Raw genomic sequence first — 15,763 nt, 5'->3', positions numbered from 1 at the left:
AAATTACTTTATCATCCCAAACAATGGAGGGTGGCTTGGGTTTGTTGGTTTCTAAGCTGGGTGGAAATTCTGTATTTCTAGCTCTGACTTGAATTTTAGCCAAAAAATCCCATCCTCTGCCCTCAGCTCAAAGCCTTCAGTTATCAATTATCAAACAGGTTTTCAATAATAATTTTGTAATTATTAATCTAGACTTGATTTTAAAGCTTTTGTTATCCACCACGCTGCAAAAGCTCCCATGCTGAGCAAATCACAGTGGAAGTTATTCTACATAACTTCCACTTTAATTAGTTTTGTTCTATATGGCAAATACAGGCCAAGATTATAAAATTACTTTATCATCCCAAACAATGAAGGGTGGCTTGGGTTTGTTGGTTTCTAAGCTGGGTGGAAATTCCGTATTTCTACGTTTGAGTTGAATTTTAGCCCAAAATTCCCACGCTGTGTGCTCAGTGCCCCCTCTCACCTGGTGTCCTGCTGCTGGAGGATGTGCTTGACTGCCTGAGCCAGAGTGAAGGTTTTTCCTGTCCCATAGGGACCGATGATAAGAACAGGAGGCAGCTGGATGGAGAGGGGGGTGGTGATAGCCAGAACAGCCTCTTTCTGCTTCGCGTTCAGCCGGGGGTCCAACTGCTCATCCCATTGCCTGTGCAAAGAGCCCACCGAGGTTACAACAGCTCCCACCTTCCACTGGCAGCCAGAACTAACCAGGGGTGATTTCAAAAGCTCAAGAGCCTTTACAGAGCTGCTGTGTGGATTGTGGGGCTGAGGCACGTGAAACAAATCAACAAATCTAGTAAAATGATCACATGCTGTAATCATAAAAATTTGCTGTTTGTAATAAATCAGTTGTGGGGTGGGGTTTCAACCTATTCTCAATTCACATCATCCCACCTAACAACAGTTAACCTGCAGAGCACAAATTCTACAAAAAGGACACACTGCACCATTCTCTGATAACAAAAACAGGTAAACATACAATGATTTTTCTACTATTATCATGCAAATAATAGTTCCAGTAGTTATGCTTTTTCCCTGCAGCATTTACACTGTTAACTTTAAAAGGAACCAGTTACACAACCCCAGGGCTTGGCAAAAGGTATCTAAAATCAAATTTTAAAACTACTGGCTACCAATTAATGACAGACTTCTCTTTACTTTTTTTTTTAAGATCACCAGGGCACATACCTCTAATGGGAAAGCAATCTATAAAAAGGAATTTTGTTGTAAGCAGCCAGTGATGCCAGCACTGGGAGGAAGACGCTTTCAGAAAATTCCAATGAGCATAAGAAGTTAAAGATTTCTAGACAGAGTTTTTAATATTCCCACAGCCAGATTTAAAAGTAGACATGCATAGTAAAAAACACCTGTCACTGCTGCACATATGGCCATACTTTAGTAATGTGATCTGCTTTGGTACAAGCACCACGCTTCTCACAGACTGGGAAAGTTTCTGCTCAGAAGTCGTTAGCAACAGAGAGCAAGATCAAGAGGGAATTGACTGAATTTGAACTTTAAAGATGCCTATGAACAACAAGCTGGCAAGAGACTGAGAAACAGGAAAGGAACAGGGACATAAAGCAGACATAGAAGAAAAACAGGAAAGACAGTCTGGAGTTAGCTTGATTCTTAAGGAAGGACAAATCAAGCCACCAGATGGAACTGATTTCAACTGAACTATAATCATTACATATTTTATTTATGTATACAAAAAACATAAAACATTATACCAACGTGCAGCTGCTATGTACATAGAAGATAAAAGTTCTATCCTACTTGACTTGACTCCTTTTTGAAATCACTGCTTACTTCCAAACTATTCTTAAGCACTATTTCCTTGCAAGATTCCCTCAGAAGCTAATTAAGTCAGTGAACAGATTGTCACTGACCTCCATTAGCTTTGCAGTGTAACTCTAAACAGAACCTATCCCTTCTTCCTCTCAGTGCTGTCAGAGCCCTGAAGCACACAGGGATCATCCCACCCAGAACACTGATCCCACCCTTGCACTGGACCTGTTCTTGCAGCTCCAGGGACAAACTACAATTTTTCCAGTGTTTTTTGCCATACAATACTCACTGTCTCAGCCTTCTGACAGACTGTTTTCCTTTCAATGCCTGGACTATCTCCTGACTTCTCCTGCATCACAACCACACTCCTAATTCTCACCTTCAGGACCCCACAGGACTCCTCCCAGGCTGTGCAGAATATCAACATTCCTCTCATTTCCCTGCTCTCCAGCACAGAAAGCTCATTCCTCTTTACCAAGAGCAAGAATACTGACCATATTCCCTGAGCCACACATTTCTCCTCCCTAAGCTTCCTCTTCCAGACAAACTATTTCCACTGCATCAGCCTTAAGTTTCTTTACAAGTATTTATATAACACAGGGGTTTATAATTTCATAAAGGAAACTGTGAGATGTGTATAGAAAGAATCTCTGGGCTGCTTCTTTAGGAGCCATTGCCACACCTTCCATAACCACACCCTGTGGGATGTGTCCAGATCTGGGCTCCCTGCAGCTCAACAAGAACTGATGGATCAGCCCCTGGCACCAGGACTCTGCCCACTGGGGACACTCCTGGAACTGGCACTGCCACTCCTATGAAGTACAATGTTTTCAGAGGAGGATGGCAGCACAGAAATCACCAGCAGCAGGTTTGTTCTCTGCACCCACGGTACAACTGTGATGCCTCCAAACCCAGGGAAAGCCCCTCAGTGTGTTCTGGCCCTGGAGGATCACTCCTCTTGTGTATTCAGCAGTTTCCCTCCCTCCTCAGAACCCCCCAGCACTGATGAGGAGCACGGCTTGTTTCTGTTCAGGACAGATCTCAGCCATCTGCTCTGAGAAATTCAGAGCTGCATCCCCACCCAACCTTTGATTTCAAAGTGTCTGTGTACCTGTTGGGACTCCAGGGTATGGTGGGAGTCATGCTGACATCTGGAAACAAAATGCTGTTGTCCTTAATCCTGTCCAAGGCATAATGCATCTCACACAGGGGCAACCGGTTCAGCTGGAACTGGAGCTCAACCTGCACAAGGAACCAAGAAACAGAGAGGTGAACAAAAAGGATTCATTCAGAAAATGCTCATTAGACTTTGCTGTGCATGATACATTTTTATCTTCCTGCACACCACAGGCTCTCAGAAGAAAACAGCAAACAGCATTTAATCCAAAGATCTGTGATAAAATTAACTTGGGTTTTTTTGTTGTTGTTTAGAATCAAAGATAAATACAGCATTTTCTCTAATTTAATTTTGTTGTTTGACTTTTAAGATTAGATTCCACTGTACTTTCAGAAAAAATTAAAGGCAAAGCATTCCTGGAAATTTTTTTAATACAAAAATAGTCCTGAAAAAATATTATTGTCCTAAAACATTGTTTTTACAAATGTAAGCTTTCATCTCTTATTGTAAGAACAACCTCAAGAAAATGTCAGGCCAGAAATTTTACATATCAACGGATGATATAAATCAGCAAAGATAAACCCCAAACATTATTTCTAGTCAAACACACTGGAACAGCATCACTTGCATCTTTGCTCAATTATTAGGACTCTACAAAAGTTAATTTCTAACAATTAGCTGCTTACCAATACATTCTTGGTTTTGTTCTCTCAATTACAGGTGTTTCAATGCTAGTAAATAAAAATATTGCCAACATAAATTCTGGTGCAAAGCCAGAAGCATCACACAGAGCACTTAACATCCCTGATTCAATTCAGAATGGAACAATGGATACTGAAAGTAGGTGACACATACACACACTGAAAGGGTAAAGAGAAAAGCACATTCTAAATTTGAACAAGGGATAAAAGCAGCTCCTGGGGAAATTATTCATAAAAACAGTTCACTCAGATTATCATTTACACAGATTTAAATTTGCAGTAATTAATCTCTCCAGAAACAAATGAATCTGATCACAGTATTATGCCACAGAACTCCACGTTCACAACAGAAGCCTTTAGACAAAATTTGACACAGATCTGCACTAATAAAAACCTGCATAAACCTGCTGCTGAAGAACTCCAAGAGACTAATACACATTTTCAGGTTTATTTCCAAAGCACTGCTGTCCCTATATAGTTATGTAATTACTGTGCTACAAATCTAATAAGCATTTTTGATTAAATAGGAGTAAATAATTCTCTTTCTGAGATTTACAATGAGTGTGAACACATTACCAACAGCAGCCACATCACTGCAACCTGTCTGGAACAGCACCCCTCATTTACCTGGAAATATCAATTATTTAACAATTTCTGAGAGAGATTCCAGAACCAGCTGCCAGAAGCTGGTTCTGCCCAGGCAAACAGGAGATGAGAACAGAGCCAGAGCAAGGATGAGCTGAACCTGGTCCAGCAGCAGCACCCCAGCTGAAGGTGCAGCCCCTGGGTCACCCCAGAGAAAAGCCATGGAGGTTTCAGCCATTCCAATGTGCCCCCATGCCCACAGCAACTACCTGGCCTCAGATCTGTTGATTTTCTCCTCTAGCACTCACTGATCTGATGTTGGCCCATTCTTACTCAATCACACTTAAATCTCATGGTAATTACTGCTACCAACCAGAAAGTTCAACAAACATAAAGCAATACCAGAATATATTTTTACAATTATCTTTTTTGACAACTTAGATAAAAACCTTAAGTCCTTGACAGTTAAAAGAAGGACAGAAGGAAGGAAAAGAAAAATGATCACTTCTCTTTCAAAGCCATATAAACACCTCTCAGGGACCTCCTCCTGCAGAGGAGAATTCCCCACACAGAGGAATCATTTATCCTTCTGGATTTAACTACTTGTTGTACCTGTACTCCTTTATCTGCCCACCACAGGGATCACTCTGCTGTACCAGCAATGTTTACTACTTGCAGATCATCTCCTTCAAAAGGCTTTGTAAATTAGCATTTTCTTTTTTGTACTCTTATTTCAGCATTACAGCATTCATATCATTATGTAGCATGTAAAATCAACACTAGCTTTGCTGTAAATAAACAATGTTTGCTTGTATCCCTGCAGAGTGCAGCCATTAACTTTCCATCTCTGGCAGATATAGAGACATTAAATATTCATCTTGACTGCCACATTTTACAGCAAGATGTACAACCATAAGTCTGAAGACAAGGGCAGCAACAAATCTGACAGCGTTAAGCACGGAGCTCACAGAGGTGTTTGGAGCTGCTAAGAAAACTTTTTTTTAAATGAAAATTCAAGAATTCTTTTTCCACTCTGTGCAATTTGTGCCACCCAGCCCCGTTCTGCACACAGGGCTGGCACTTCTCAGCAGGGACAGCAGAGCTCATCCTGCCCATGGGCACCTGGAGCTGCTCCCCTGCACTGATTTGTCCCCAAGCACAACCTGCAGGTGTGTGGCAAGGATTGTCACTCAAATGGCAATGCTCCCAAACTCCTGGTTTGATCCATCCAAGGAAAAAACCCTTGCCCAGGCAGCCCCAAGGCTGACAGAAAGCCACACAACCTAACAAGGGTAATTTAAATGCAGAAAAGCTGGGATGCTCATCTGGGTGACACTTTAACAGCCCCTTCTGGGAGTCCAAGCCAGGTGCCTGCATTAAACACCTCCCATTATCTACCTGCATTCACCACTTCCTTAACAGCTTGGGATTTGTTTTGCTTTGAATGCTGCTGGGATGGAATCAAATAGTTTTATTTGCTGTTGCAGAGTAGTGAATGAGGCCACCTGGGAAGGAGAGGCATGTAACCTGCTTTAATACACATTCCACAATCAGAAAACAGTGGGAAAGGAAGTTACTCCATTGCCAGGTTCACAGAGCAGGACAGAGAACAGAGGAACCACTCCAAAAATAAAAGAGTGGCAGCAGCCACGGTGCTTTAAAGCTCACTCCACCCCACCTTTATCAATGGTTTACCTGATAAAAGCAGAATTGTGTATTTATTATAGTTAAGGCAGAACAGCAGGTAAACAAGGCACCACCAAGTTTCTGAGAGTAATTACAAGGAAAAGAAAAAGGAAAGAAACTACCCAACTTATCCAAAATCCACAGAAATCAAAGCACTTTTATCAGTGCTTAAGAATCACACAGGGAATACCAACTCTACTGAAGAGAGCAGCAGAACCTCCAGCAACTTTAACAAAAACTCTGCACATCCAAATTACAACCTCCCCAGTTCTAACCTGAGGATTGCTTTCCAAAATTTCAGTTAATAATAATCATAAAAAATTCCTCATAATTTAAATTCATTTAAAGATAGGTAATGCTTAAAGAATCTGACCACCAGTTCAGTGATGCACATATAAAGTACTAAATTATTTTACAAACAACTTTAGGACCCAATTTCTAATGCAGAATAGATCTGCTGCCTTGGGCCAAGATTATTAAGACACTAAAGGAAAAATTAGCCAGCTCCTGAAGCCCCAGCTCATTTTGCATTCCAGTCAAGTTTCAAATACAATCAATTAGTAAGTTTAATTATTGTTTTAAGAAAACAAACACAAAACCAAGAGCTCAGAATGACATAAATCTTCCCAGACCAATTATCCATGTTAAATTAAGACATTAAGATTCTTGCATATGTTTCCCCAAAACAAAACAAACAGGATGAGATAAACCTTGGGTGAAAACGCATTCATTCCAGGCAATTCCAGTGACCTTAATCTGAGGTTATTTCTGTTTGGTAAGCAGATCAGTCAAGGAGGCAAAACAAACAGAAGGCAAAGAGTTGTGACAGCACAACCACCTCCAGGCAGACCTACCTGCATTTCACAATCTGCCCGAAGATTCAGCTCCTCACAGCATTCCCTGGAGACCCTCAAGAAGATATAATCCTTTGTTTTCTCCTCAATAGCTGCTTCATAAACCTTCTCTTTGGTTCCTTGGGTCTGGGCTGACTTTTCTTTAGTGACAGGCAATAAATAAACAGCATTGACTTTGGTCATCACCAGCCGTCCAGCCAAAGTGTCTTCAGAGAGGGTCTCAGTGAGCTTAAAGCGGCCAAAAAGTTGTCCATTTTGGGCATATTTTGCACCTCCAGAAACACCAGTGAGCATGAAGCTTGCTACAATCTGCAATTGCACTTTTATGTTGAACCTAAGAGAGAAAGCATCGAGTCAGTGCACAGAAATGCTCTCAGATTCTGAAATTTCAGGTGTTCAGAGTGAGGATTCACCTCATTAATTAATTTTTAAGTATGGACAAGTACAGTCAAACTGGCCCTTTGTAAGTATGCAGCTATCAAATATCCACACTTTTTCTCTTGTAGCTTATAAAGAACATATTTAAAAGAATCAACATCTATGAAGTTTAAAAAAAAGAACCCTCACAAGACACAAATACCAGATACCAATAAAAGCTTAGAGTGAATGAAATACATGACCCAAAGCAGTAAAATTTCTATTTAAACAGTCTGCAATCTTATGGTAGGTATGCAGGGGGAGACAAGCAGGGAAAGATTCCTCTTTATCCCATGTGCCTCTTCCAGGCTGCACACCAAAGGGCAATCTCCATCCTTAAAAGTAAATGGTATTATACCTATAATTCAGAGGGATTGATCAAAATGCCTTCAAACAAATCAGATTGTAGGCATTAAAATGATATCATTTTATTTGAAATGAGGGAATGGAACACAGGCTCAGCCCTATAAACCATCTATCCACAGAATTCCTATCAGCAGCAGCTTCCTCCTGTAATCAGAGATGTAACAAATTCATCCCTTGCAGTTATCATTTTCCAGAAGTCACATGCACAACACATTAAAGTGACTTATTAGCACACTTTATTGACCTCTCACCAATAAAAAATAATCTCTTCCTAGTGTGTTGGGGCTTTTAAAACAGATTGCTTCAACCTGGTTTTCAAAAGAACAAAGGTGAAAAAAGTCTGATAGCAGAGTAACAATATTCTGTTCTTTTCTCACCAGCAACTTTTTCCTAAATTTGCAACAAATTACAGAAAAAAAAGTAAAACCCATTCAAATGAATTAAAACCTCTTGGAAAAATACATTATTTTCTTATAATACTTTTCATACTTATACTAGTTTGATTTCATCTGTTCTTCTTATAATTTCTATGTTAACCTAACAAACTGGTAATTGCTCATTTAAGCCCTGCAGTATCAATAATCATAATAACAATAAAATCCAACATTTTAGCTTGGTAATTAAACATCTACCAAACCAATCAGATGTATTTTTTCAGATCTGCCAAGCCACGAATCTTGCACAAAAACTGCAAGTTTGCCCCCATGTGGCAACAGCTCCTTCTTTACAGAACATGGGCATTGTCAGATCTGAATTTCCCAGTCCTCCACTCTCCAAAAACGAGGGAAATTTTCTCACCTAACAGGGATCTGTTTGGTTATCACTGACCACAGAGGTTACTGCACAAGCCACAGTGAAAAATTCACCCAATCCTTCCCATTTCCACAAATTCCAATAAAAACCCCAGAACAAAAAGACAAATTCTCTTCTACTGACGTGCTGCACTATTCCAAAGCAGCTATCAACAAGTCAGCCACATGTGAAACACAACTCCCAGCTCCTTGTTAAAACACTATAAAAAACATTTCACTGAGTAACAAGGGCTGGGAATTCTTAGTGAGATACAATCATTTGCTATTGTGAATTTATTTTGTTGAAACTTCCCTAAAGTTGATCCCTTTGCTGCTGAATATGTATCAGCTGAACTTCAGATTCACAAAAACGTGCTGCAAAACGGTTTCATTGCATTTCTGAGACAAGGCACAGGTTAGTGTTTTCATAAATGACTGAACTGCATCTGCTGTGCTAAAGGGAATCTCAAGTTTAGATTATCAAGCAATTTCCATTGAGCAAGCTGACACCTTCTGGCAAACTACAAAACTACAAAATCCTCTTAGGATTTGATTTTTTAAAAATCAGAAAATCTTCTTTCATCCATTTCTCACCCTTGTTTTGCAGGGTTAGACAAAATAAGCTTTTCAGTCAGGTTTATAAAAAAAAAAACCAAAAACTTTATTTCCTCCTAAGCACTGCAAATGCCAGCCTACCTGCAGTGTTCATGAAGCAGCCACACGAAAACCTGTTGTTCACATTTAAAACCACAGAATAATTATGAAGAATGACTTCATAAATCATTAATCACCCAGTACCAATGCAAACAATAAATTCCCCAGAGGCAAACAAACCCATCCTGGCCACAGCCCCAGGTGCCACTGTGCAAAAGCACATTCAGCACATTTGCTGTGACACCTGCAGGGCCCAGGGTGTGCAGTGGGACAAACTGGGGAGGGACCAGTGCAACACACAGCAACAACAAAAGCCAATTTATTTCCCATCAGAGCCAGTACTTGACGTGTTCACAGCCTTGAGGAGAAATCTGCTCTGAAATTCTGGGAGCAGGGAAGGAGCTGTCTGTCACCTCACACCCTTCAATGTTCATACAAGAAAATGTTCTAGTCACTCTGAGAAGCATATATTGCTTTTCTTTCAATATGCAAGAGAGAAAGGAAAAGTTTTAAAACCATGAACAGATATTTAGACTCTCCAAAACCCAACTACTAGAGTTTTCAAGACTGGAACATTGTTTTGGTTTTCCTCAAAAATGGTGTGTTTGCACTTGGAAATTCAACAGCAGTGACTCTCTTATTATTCTATTTTGTGATACTCATGTGGAATAACTTGTATAAATAAACACAATTTTAAAGTAAAGTTCTCTGAGACTGTCCAGAACTCCCTTATAACTGAATTCAAGATATGACTGAGCCACTGCAACTTTCACCCAACACTGTCCAGTTCCACCCAGGTGATTCCACACCAAGTCTGAGCCAGCACCTTCCTAAAAGTGAGAAACCATCAACCTTCTCCAAAGCCAAGGACCCACTCCACTCTGGCACTGGTGTTACCCCAGGGCTGTCAGCAGAGCAGGCTGCCAATCCTCCTCCTGTTACAATGCACATTCACAAAGCCCTGAAAGTGCAACAGCTCATCAACACTGTCACTGTGGCACCGCTTCAGAGCTGTTACAACCCACTTGCATCTGGATTTCTGAGCCATTTCCCGGCTTCCAACCCTGACACCTCACTAGAGAATACCAAGTGTGTGATCTCAGCCACAGAGGAGTGGAAATGTCTGCTGGTTTCAGCCTCCTTGCAATAAAGTGGGTCAGCTACAAGATCAAAAGAATGTTTGTCATCAACACTATCAAAACAGAAGATTTCAAGAACATATTAACTTACTTTTAACTTAATCAAGCAATAAATTACTGCTGCACCAAATAGTCAAAAGGGAAAGCACTGCATACAGGATACATTTATTTATCTTTCATTTCTCCAGGTTTGCTACTCTTTGGTTTCCTATGAGGCATGAGAGTGTAACTCCCAAGGTGAAAATTCTATCAGTAAAAATACTGCTCATGTTTTAATGGTATTTCATAATATTTACTTTAAATCCACTTTTATTTCAAAAGGCCTAAGAGCCAACCTGTTTATAAATGTGTATGATGGAGAACATTTCTGTAAGCTGGAAACAGTGTTCAAGCACGATTGCTCCATGTGTTAGGCTCCAGCTCAAGAGCAGAGTGCAGCAGGGATAAAAGATAGGAAACAGCTCAAATACTGCCCTTCAGCTGAGATTTAAAAAAGAAATTGAACCATTTTTCTGCTTTAAAAGCAATAGAAATACAACTATTCACAGTATTTTCTTTCTGTGTTCTAGGGGTTGGTTCAACTGAACCTCTCTAGCTCCAGGAATGGTTCTTCATCTTAAAAAAGACTTCCTGATTTGGAACTTCAAGTAATTGATAAAACTAAATTTGCTGCCAAATTAGGCTACAATGATGTTGTATCTTTTAGACTTTCCACTCTGAGTAGTGACAAAACTCTAAAACTCTTTAGCACTCCATGAATACAGGAAAGATTTTTGACCATAAATATTAAACTACAGAAAAAAGTCCACATGAAGGTCTGTAAGTGTGAATTTCACATCTTTTACCTAAATCCACATTTTTCAAGCATCTACACGAGTTGGGTAATTTGTACCTAACACCTAAAGACACAACAAACCAAACAATGTATATTACATGCCTTTTATTAGGAACTTTTATTCAGAAACTGGGTATCAACCTATTTAGGAAATAAATAAAGTCAGCTGCCACATCATCACAAGATCAGTCTGATCCACCCACAATTCAACTCTTTTTACAACGATTTTATATATTCCTTTGCTATAACCTACTTTCCCACAGAACAAAAATATAACTATGATTAATATATGTTTGTATAGACAAACAAAATTAATTAACAAAACCACATCCAACAGCTGCTTAGTGCCTGCAACTGTAAGCACAGACTGATACAAACTCTTTGTTTTCAATGAATTAGCAGGAATTTACATTTAAGCGCTGGTGACCTTTTCCAAATATTATTGTTCCAGACTCATTCAGGTTCAGTTAAAAGAAACAGGAAACCTCAGTATATTAAATAATAATAATAATATTAATAATAATAATAATATTAATAATAATAATAGTAATAATAAATAATTAAATATTTATTTTATTTTATACTTATTTATATTTATATAAATATAAACATTTATTTAAATAAATGAATATAAATATTTATATATTTATATAAAATATATTTATAAAAATATTTATATAAATATAGCTATTTATATTGTATTTATTATTTATTTTATTATTTATATTTATAAATATTTATATTTCATTATTAATTTATTATATATTTATTGTTTATTATATTTATTTATTATATTATTTTATATTTAAATATTAAATAATTAATTAAATAAATGTAATTATTTGTTTAGTAAAAATAAAAATAAAAATAAAAATAAAATAAGAATTATAAAATCTTAATGAAAAAAGCTGTCACCTTGATTTTAATAGGAATATTTTCATAAAGGAATCACTCACTTGCTAACTTCCTTATACTGTGCAATCTCCTCGATGTACAGGAGGTCATGGAGCCGGGACTGATAGTTGCTCTTGGTCAGTGATTTGTCCAGGACAGATTGTGTGAACAGCTGGTCAGCAGACAGAGGGATTTGGTATCTGCTGAGAAGGCTCCTCTCCAGCTCAGTAGTTTCATTGGGCTCAAACTCCACAATGGTCTTGGAGGTGGAATCCCAGCGCTTGGCTGTGGTCAGGAGCTGCTGCCGCGCGTGCATCAGGTACTCGAGGTCTGCGTGGACACAGCAGGGAAGGGGAGCTTTGGTTTGACCAAAAACTGGCTTGGTTTTATTTACAAACATAAACCAATCAAACAAAACCCACCAGCAAAACCAATCCCCTCAGAGATACCTCAGAGATCCCCTCAGAGATACCCTCAGAGATCCCCTCAGAGATACCCTCAGAGTCTCCTCTGCCCACAACGCCTTCAGGAAGTTCTCTGCTGGTATTTACTATTCTGCTTTTCAGGTGTGCACATAGAACAAGCAGGCTCTCCAAGAGTACCAGAAAATAAATCATTCTATACATATCAGTTAGTATCAATAAATACAAAAAAGCACTTTTACTTGAACAGCTTTGAAGGACTTGGCACTGCAATAAACTTTAAAACCCAACTGCAACATCCCCTCATTTCAAACTCATTAAATAGTGTGGAACCCCACAATGTATATTACAAAATTTAGAAGGTCATAAAAACAATGATAAAGTTGATAAATAAAAAAACAATTATAAAGTTGATAAATCAGCTGGTAAGGAATCATTGCATTTGCAACACTGTGAAAGGCTTTTAAAAAGTTCTACAGCCCTCTAATCTGTGTGTGGTGCAGTTACATAAAGTAGCTAAAGATACTTTACGAAGAAAACTTGGGAAATGTAACCTAACATGATATAAAATTAGAAAATTCAAAGGAAATTAATTTTTCATCTTTTTCCTTTCAAAGGAAACTGATTTTTCAGCTACTATTAATTTCAGGGACCACATAACTTAGATAAGAAACAGAAAACCAAGCACTTGTCTACAGCCCCCTAGAATATATCCATTAAAACCACAAAACCACTATGACAACAGTGAATCAGTTCACAGAATTGCAGTTAAATTGCAGAGCTGAAAATATTTGGCATTTATAGTCAAGCTATGCTATCTTAATGTATAATCTCTGAGTAAGATTTAACATAGGTATCCAGGATATCACACCAACGCTGAAAATGTGCAAAAAAGACATTTTCAAATTCAAATTAAATGCTTAACATCATCTTGACTGTCTTTAGTCTAAATAAGAAAAAAACCCAACATTTTAGCAAAAGAAATCTCGTTCAGCTTGACTCTGACTACAAGAACATGGCTTATCTTACTGATCTCATGTGTTCACTAAGAAGACACATTTAAATATATCCCTCAAGCCTGAACCATAGCAGTAGCTACAGTTGTACAGCAAAGAAAAAGTCCAAGTTTGTGTGGTTTGTGTGTCTGAAATAACATCACCATAAGTGAAGCTTTCCCTGCCACAAATCACACCTCAGATCCCAAAAGCTCAGTGATTATGCTGGGAATGACTCCTTGCTTGCTGGAACTGCCACTTAATTCCCAGCCCTGGAGAGGCTTTCCCTGGCAGCACACCCTGCACACACAGGGACACTTCCTCAAAGAGCAGTTCGTGCATCATCAGTGCACAGAAACCTTCCTACAGCTCCCTTCCTCTGCTGGAAATAAAGATTTCTACATGCAGAATGGAGGCTCTTCTATTAAAATATTTTAATGTTGACCTTTCATTCCTGCCTAAACATCTCAACAGGGCCCTGAATTACACACAAACACAGAGACCTCAGGCATCTTTTGTTAGAAAAGCATTTCCACAAGATCTCAATTCATATATTCATATATATAATATTTCTTTTACTTTTTATATATTCATATATATAAAAAGTAAAAGAAATGATGGAATTGGACACAGATTCAATGTAGCAATCCCCTTCCTCTGCCTATTACACAGACTGATACAAACTCTTTGTTTTCAATGAATTAGCAGGAATGTACATTTAAGCGCTGGTGACCTTTTCCAAATATTATTGTTCCAGACTCATTCAGGTCCAGTTAAAAGAAACAGGAAACCTCAGTATCTTAAATAATAATAATAATAATAATAATAATAATAATAATAATAATAAATAATAATAATAATAATAATATTACACACACAGCAAAAAGCCCAAGATTCTGTAGTTACAATTATCTGTAAAGCTCTTAAGACTCTTTCCATTTGAAATAAGTATTAGTGGTTGTGAAAAACGCCAATCACTTGTTTTTAAAATTTTAAAAGTTTAATAGTAATAAAATGGTTATGAAAATAGTAATACAATTAGAGTAATAATAATTTGGACAATTTGAATTAGGACAATATGAGACAATAAAGACAAAAGAGTTACGGACGTCCAGGTACCTTTTTCTGGGCAGCACGAGCCCAAAAAAGGACACACATTACCAAATATTAACCCTGAAAAACAACAGCCTGTTGCATATTCATACACTTCATACATGATGCATAAATCCCATTCAAACACAGGATTCTGTCTAGTCTGTGTCAGCTTCTTCCTCTTAATCCTAACAGCGCCTTCAAGGTGGGAAAAAGTTCGTTTCTTCTGATATGAGGGCAATAAATTCTTTTTCTCTGCAAGATTCAGGTGTCCTGTGGCTGCTATCTGGTGTGAGTGCCTCATTCCTTTCTTAAAAAAATATCCCACTTACATAGTTCTTATTTTAACTACAAAAGTTACCTTTTAACTACAAGACTCCATTTACTATATTATTAAAATGTTAATACAGCACTACTAATCAATACATCAAAATCCACATAGTGATATCTGCCTAGAGCCATATAATTTGCACTTTTACAGTGGTGCCCTGCCTGAAGACTTCAATGTCCCTGTGCACACAGACAGAAAACAAGTGAAGGAAACAGCAGCACCTGATGCTGGGGGTGTTACCTGCACCTCACCCATCATGATGCAGATCCAATGCAGTGACAAAGATCCCTTTCCCCTGCCTATTACACACCTATTACACACACAGCAAAAAGCCCAGGATTCTGCAGTTAGAATTTTCTGTAAAGCTTTTAACACTCTTCCATTTGAAATAATTATTAGTGGTGACCTGCCTGGAGACTTCAGTGTCCCTGTGCACACAGACAGGCAACAAGTAAAGGAAGGACCTAATGCTGGGGACTGCCACCTCCACCTCACCCATCATGACACAGATCCAATGCAGTGACAAAGATCCCTTTCCCTTGCCTATTACACACACAGCAAAAAGCCCAGGATTCTGTAGTTACAAGTATCAGTAAAGCTCCTAACACTCTTTCCATTTGAAATAATTATTAGTGGTGCCCTGCCTGAAGACTTCAGTGTCCCTGTGCACACAGAGAGAAAACAAGTGAAGGAAACAGCAGCACCTGATGCTGGGGGCTGCCACCTCCACCTCACCCATCACCTCCATGTGGAATTCAGCTGGCTGCTCTGGGATCCTGTGGTCAGAACCTGGTTTAAGGCTCCAGACCAAGATTGGTGTGACAGAACTCTGATTCTGCAAGTAACTCGTGGCTTGGTTCCCTTCTCTTGCCCAGGTTCACCAGGCAAGGACTGCTCTCCAGGGCTTTAGGGGATCTGTGATCACCCACGTGCTCCATGGGGATCATGGAGGGCTCCCACTCCTGGCAGTGCCATCTCTGCTCCAGAGATGTCACACCGTGCTCTGCCCCCTGCTCCTGCCTACAGCCACTGGAGGCATCCCAAAGATCATGATCTTTGGTATTTGCTATTTACAGCTTTGTTCCATGAATGCTGC

The 15,763-nt window shown here is 38.9% G+C and overlaps 1 protein-coding gene across 6 annotated transcripts in view; it reads right to left on the bottom strand.

The window, feature by feature from the left end:
• The window catches only part of HELZ (helicase with zinc finger), a 91,065-nt gene that overhangs the window by 42,252 nt on the left and 33,050 nt on the right, over positions 1 to 15,763 (bottom strand). For all 6 annotated transcript variants that reach the window (XM_064728220.1, XM_064728216.1, XM_064728218.1 and 3 more), the window contains 4 exons: positions 11,890 to 12,157; positions 6,732 to 7,065; positions 2,900 to 3,030; positions 467 to 646 (listed from right to left, as the gene is read on the bottom strand). In XM_064728220.1, the coding sequence (XP_064584290.1) occupies positions 467 to 646; positions 2,900 to 3,030; positions 6,732 to 7,065; positions 11,890 to 12,157 (913 nt within the window). The remainder of the gene's footprint in view (positions 1 to 466; positions 647 to 2,899; positions 3,031 to 6,731; positions 7,066 to 11,889; positions 12,158 to 15,763) is intronic.

Source organism: Zonotrichia leucophrys, chromosome 18, assembly GCF_028769735.1.
Source record: "Zonotrichia leucophrys gambelii isolate GWCS_2022_RI chromosome 18, RI_Zleu_2.0, whole genome shotgun sequence".
NCBI classification, from domain to species: Eukaryota; Metazoa; Chordata; class Aves; order Passeriformes; family Passerellidae; genus Zonotrichia; species Zonotrichia leucophrys.
This window is presented reverse-complemented; position numbering and strand designations above follow the sequence as displayed.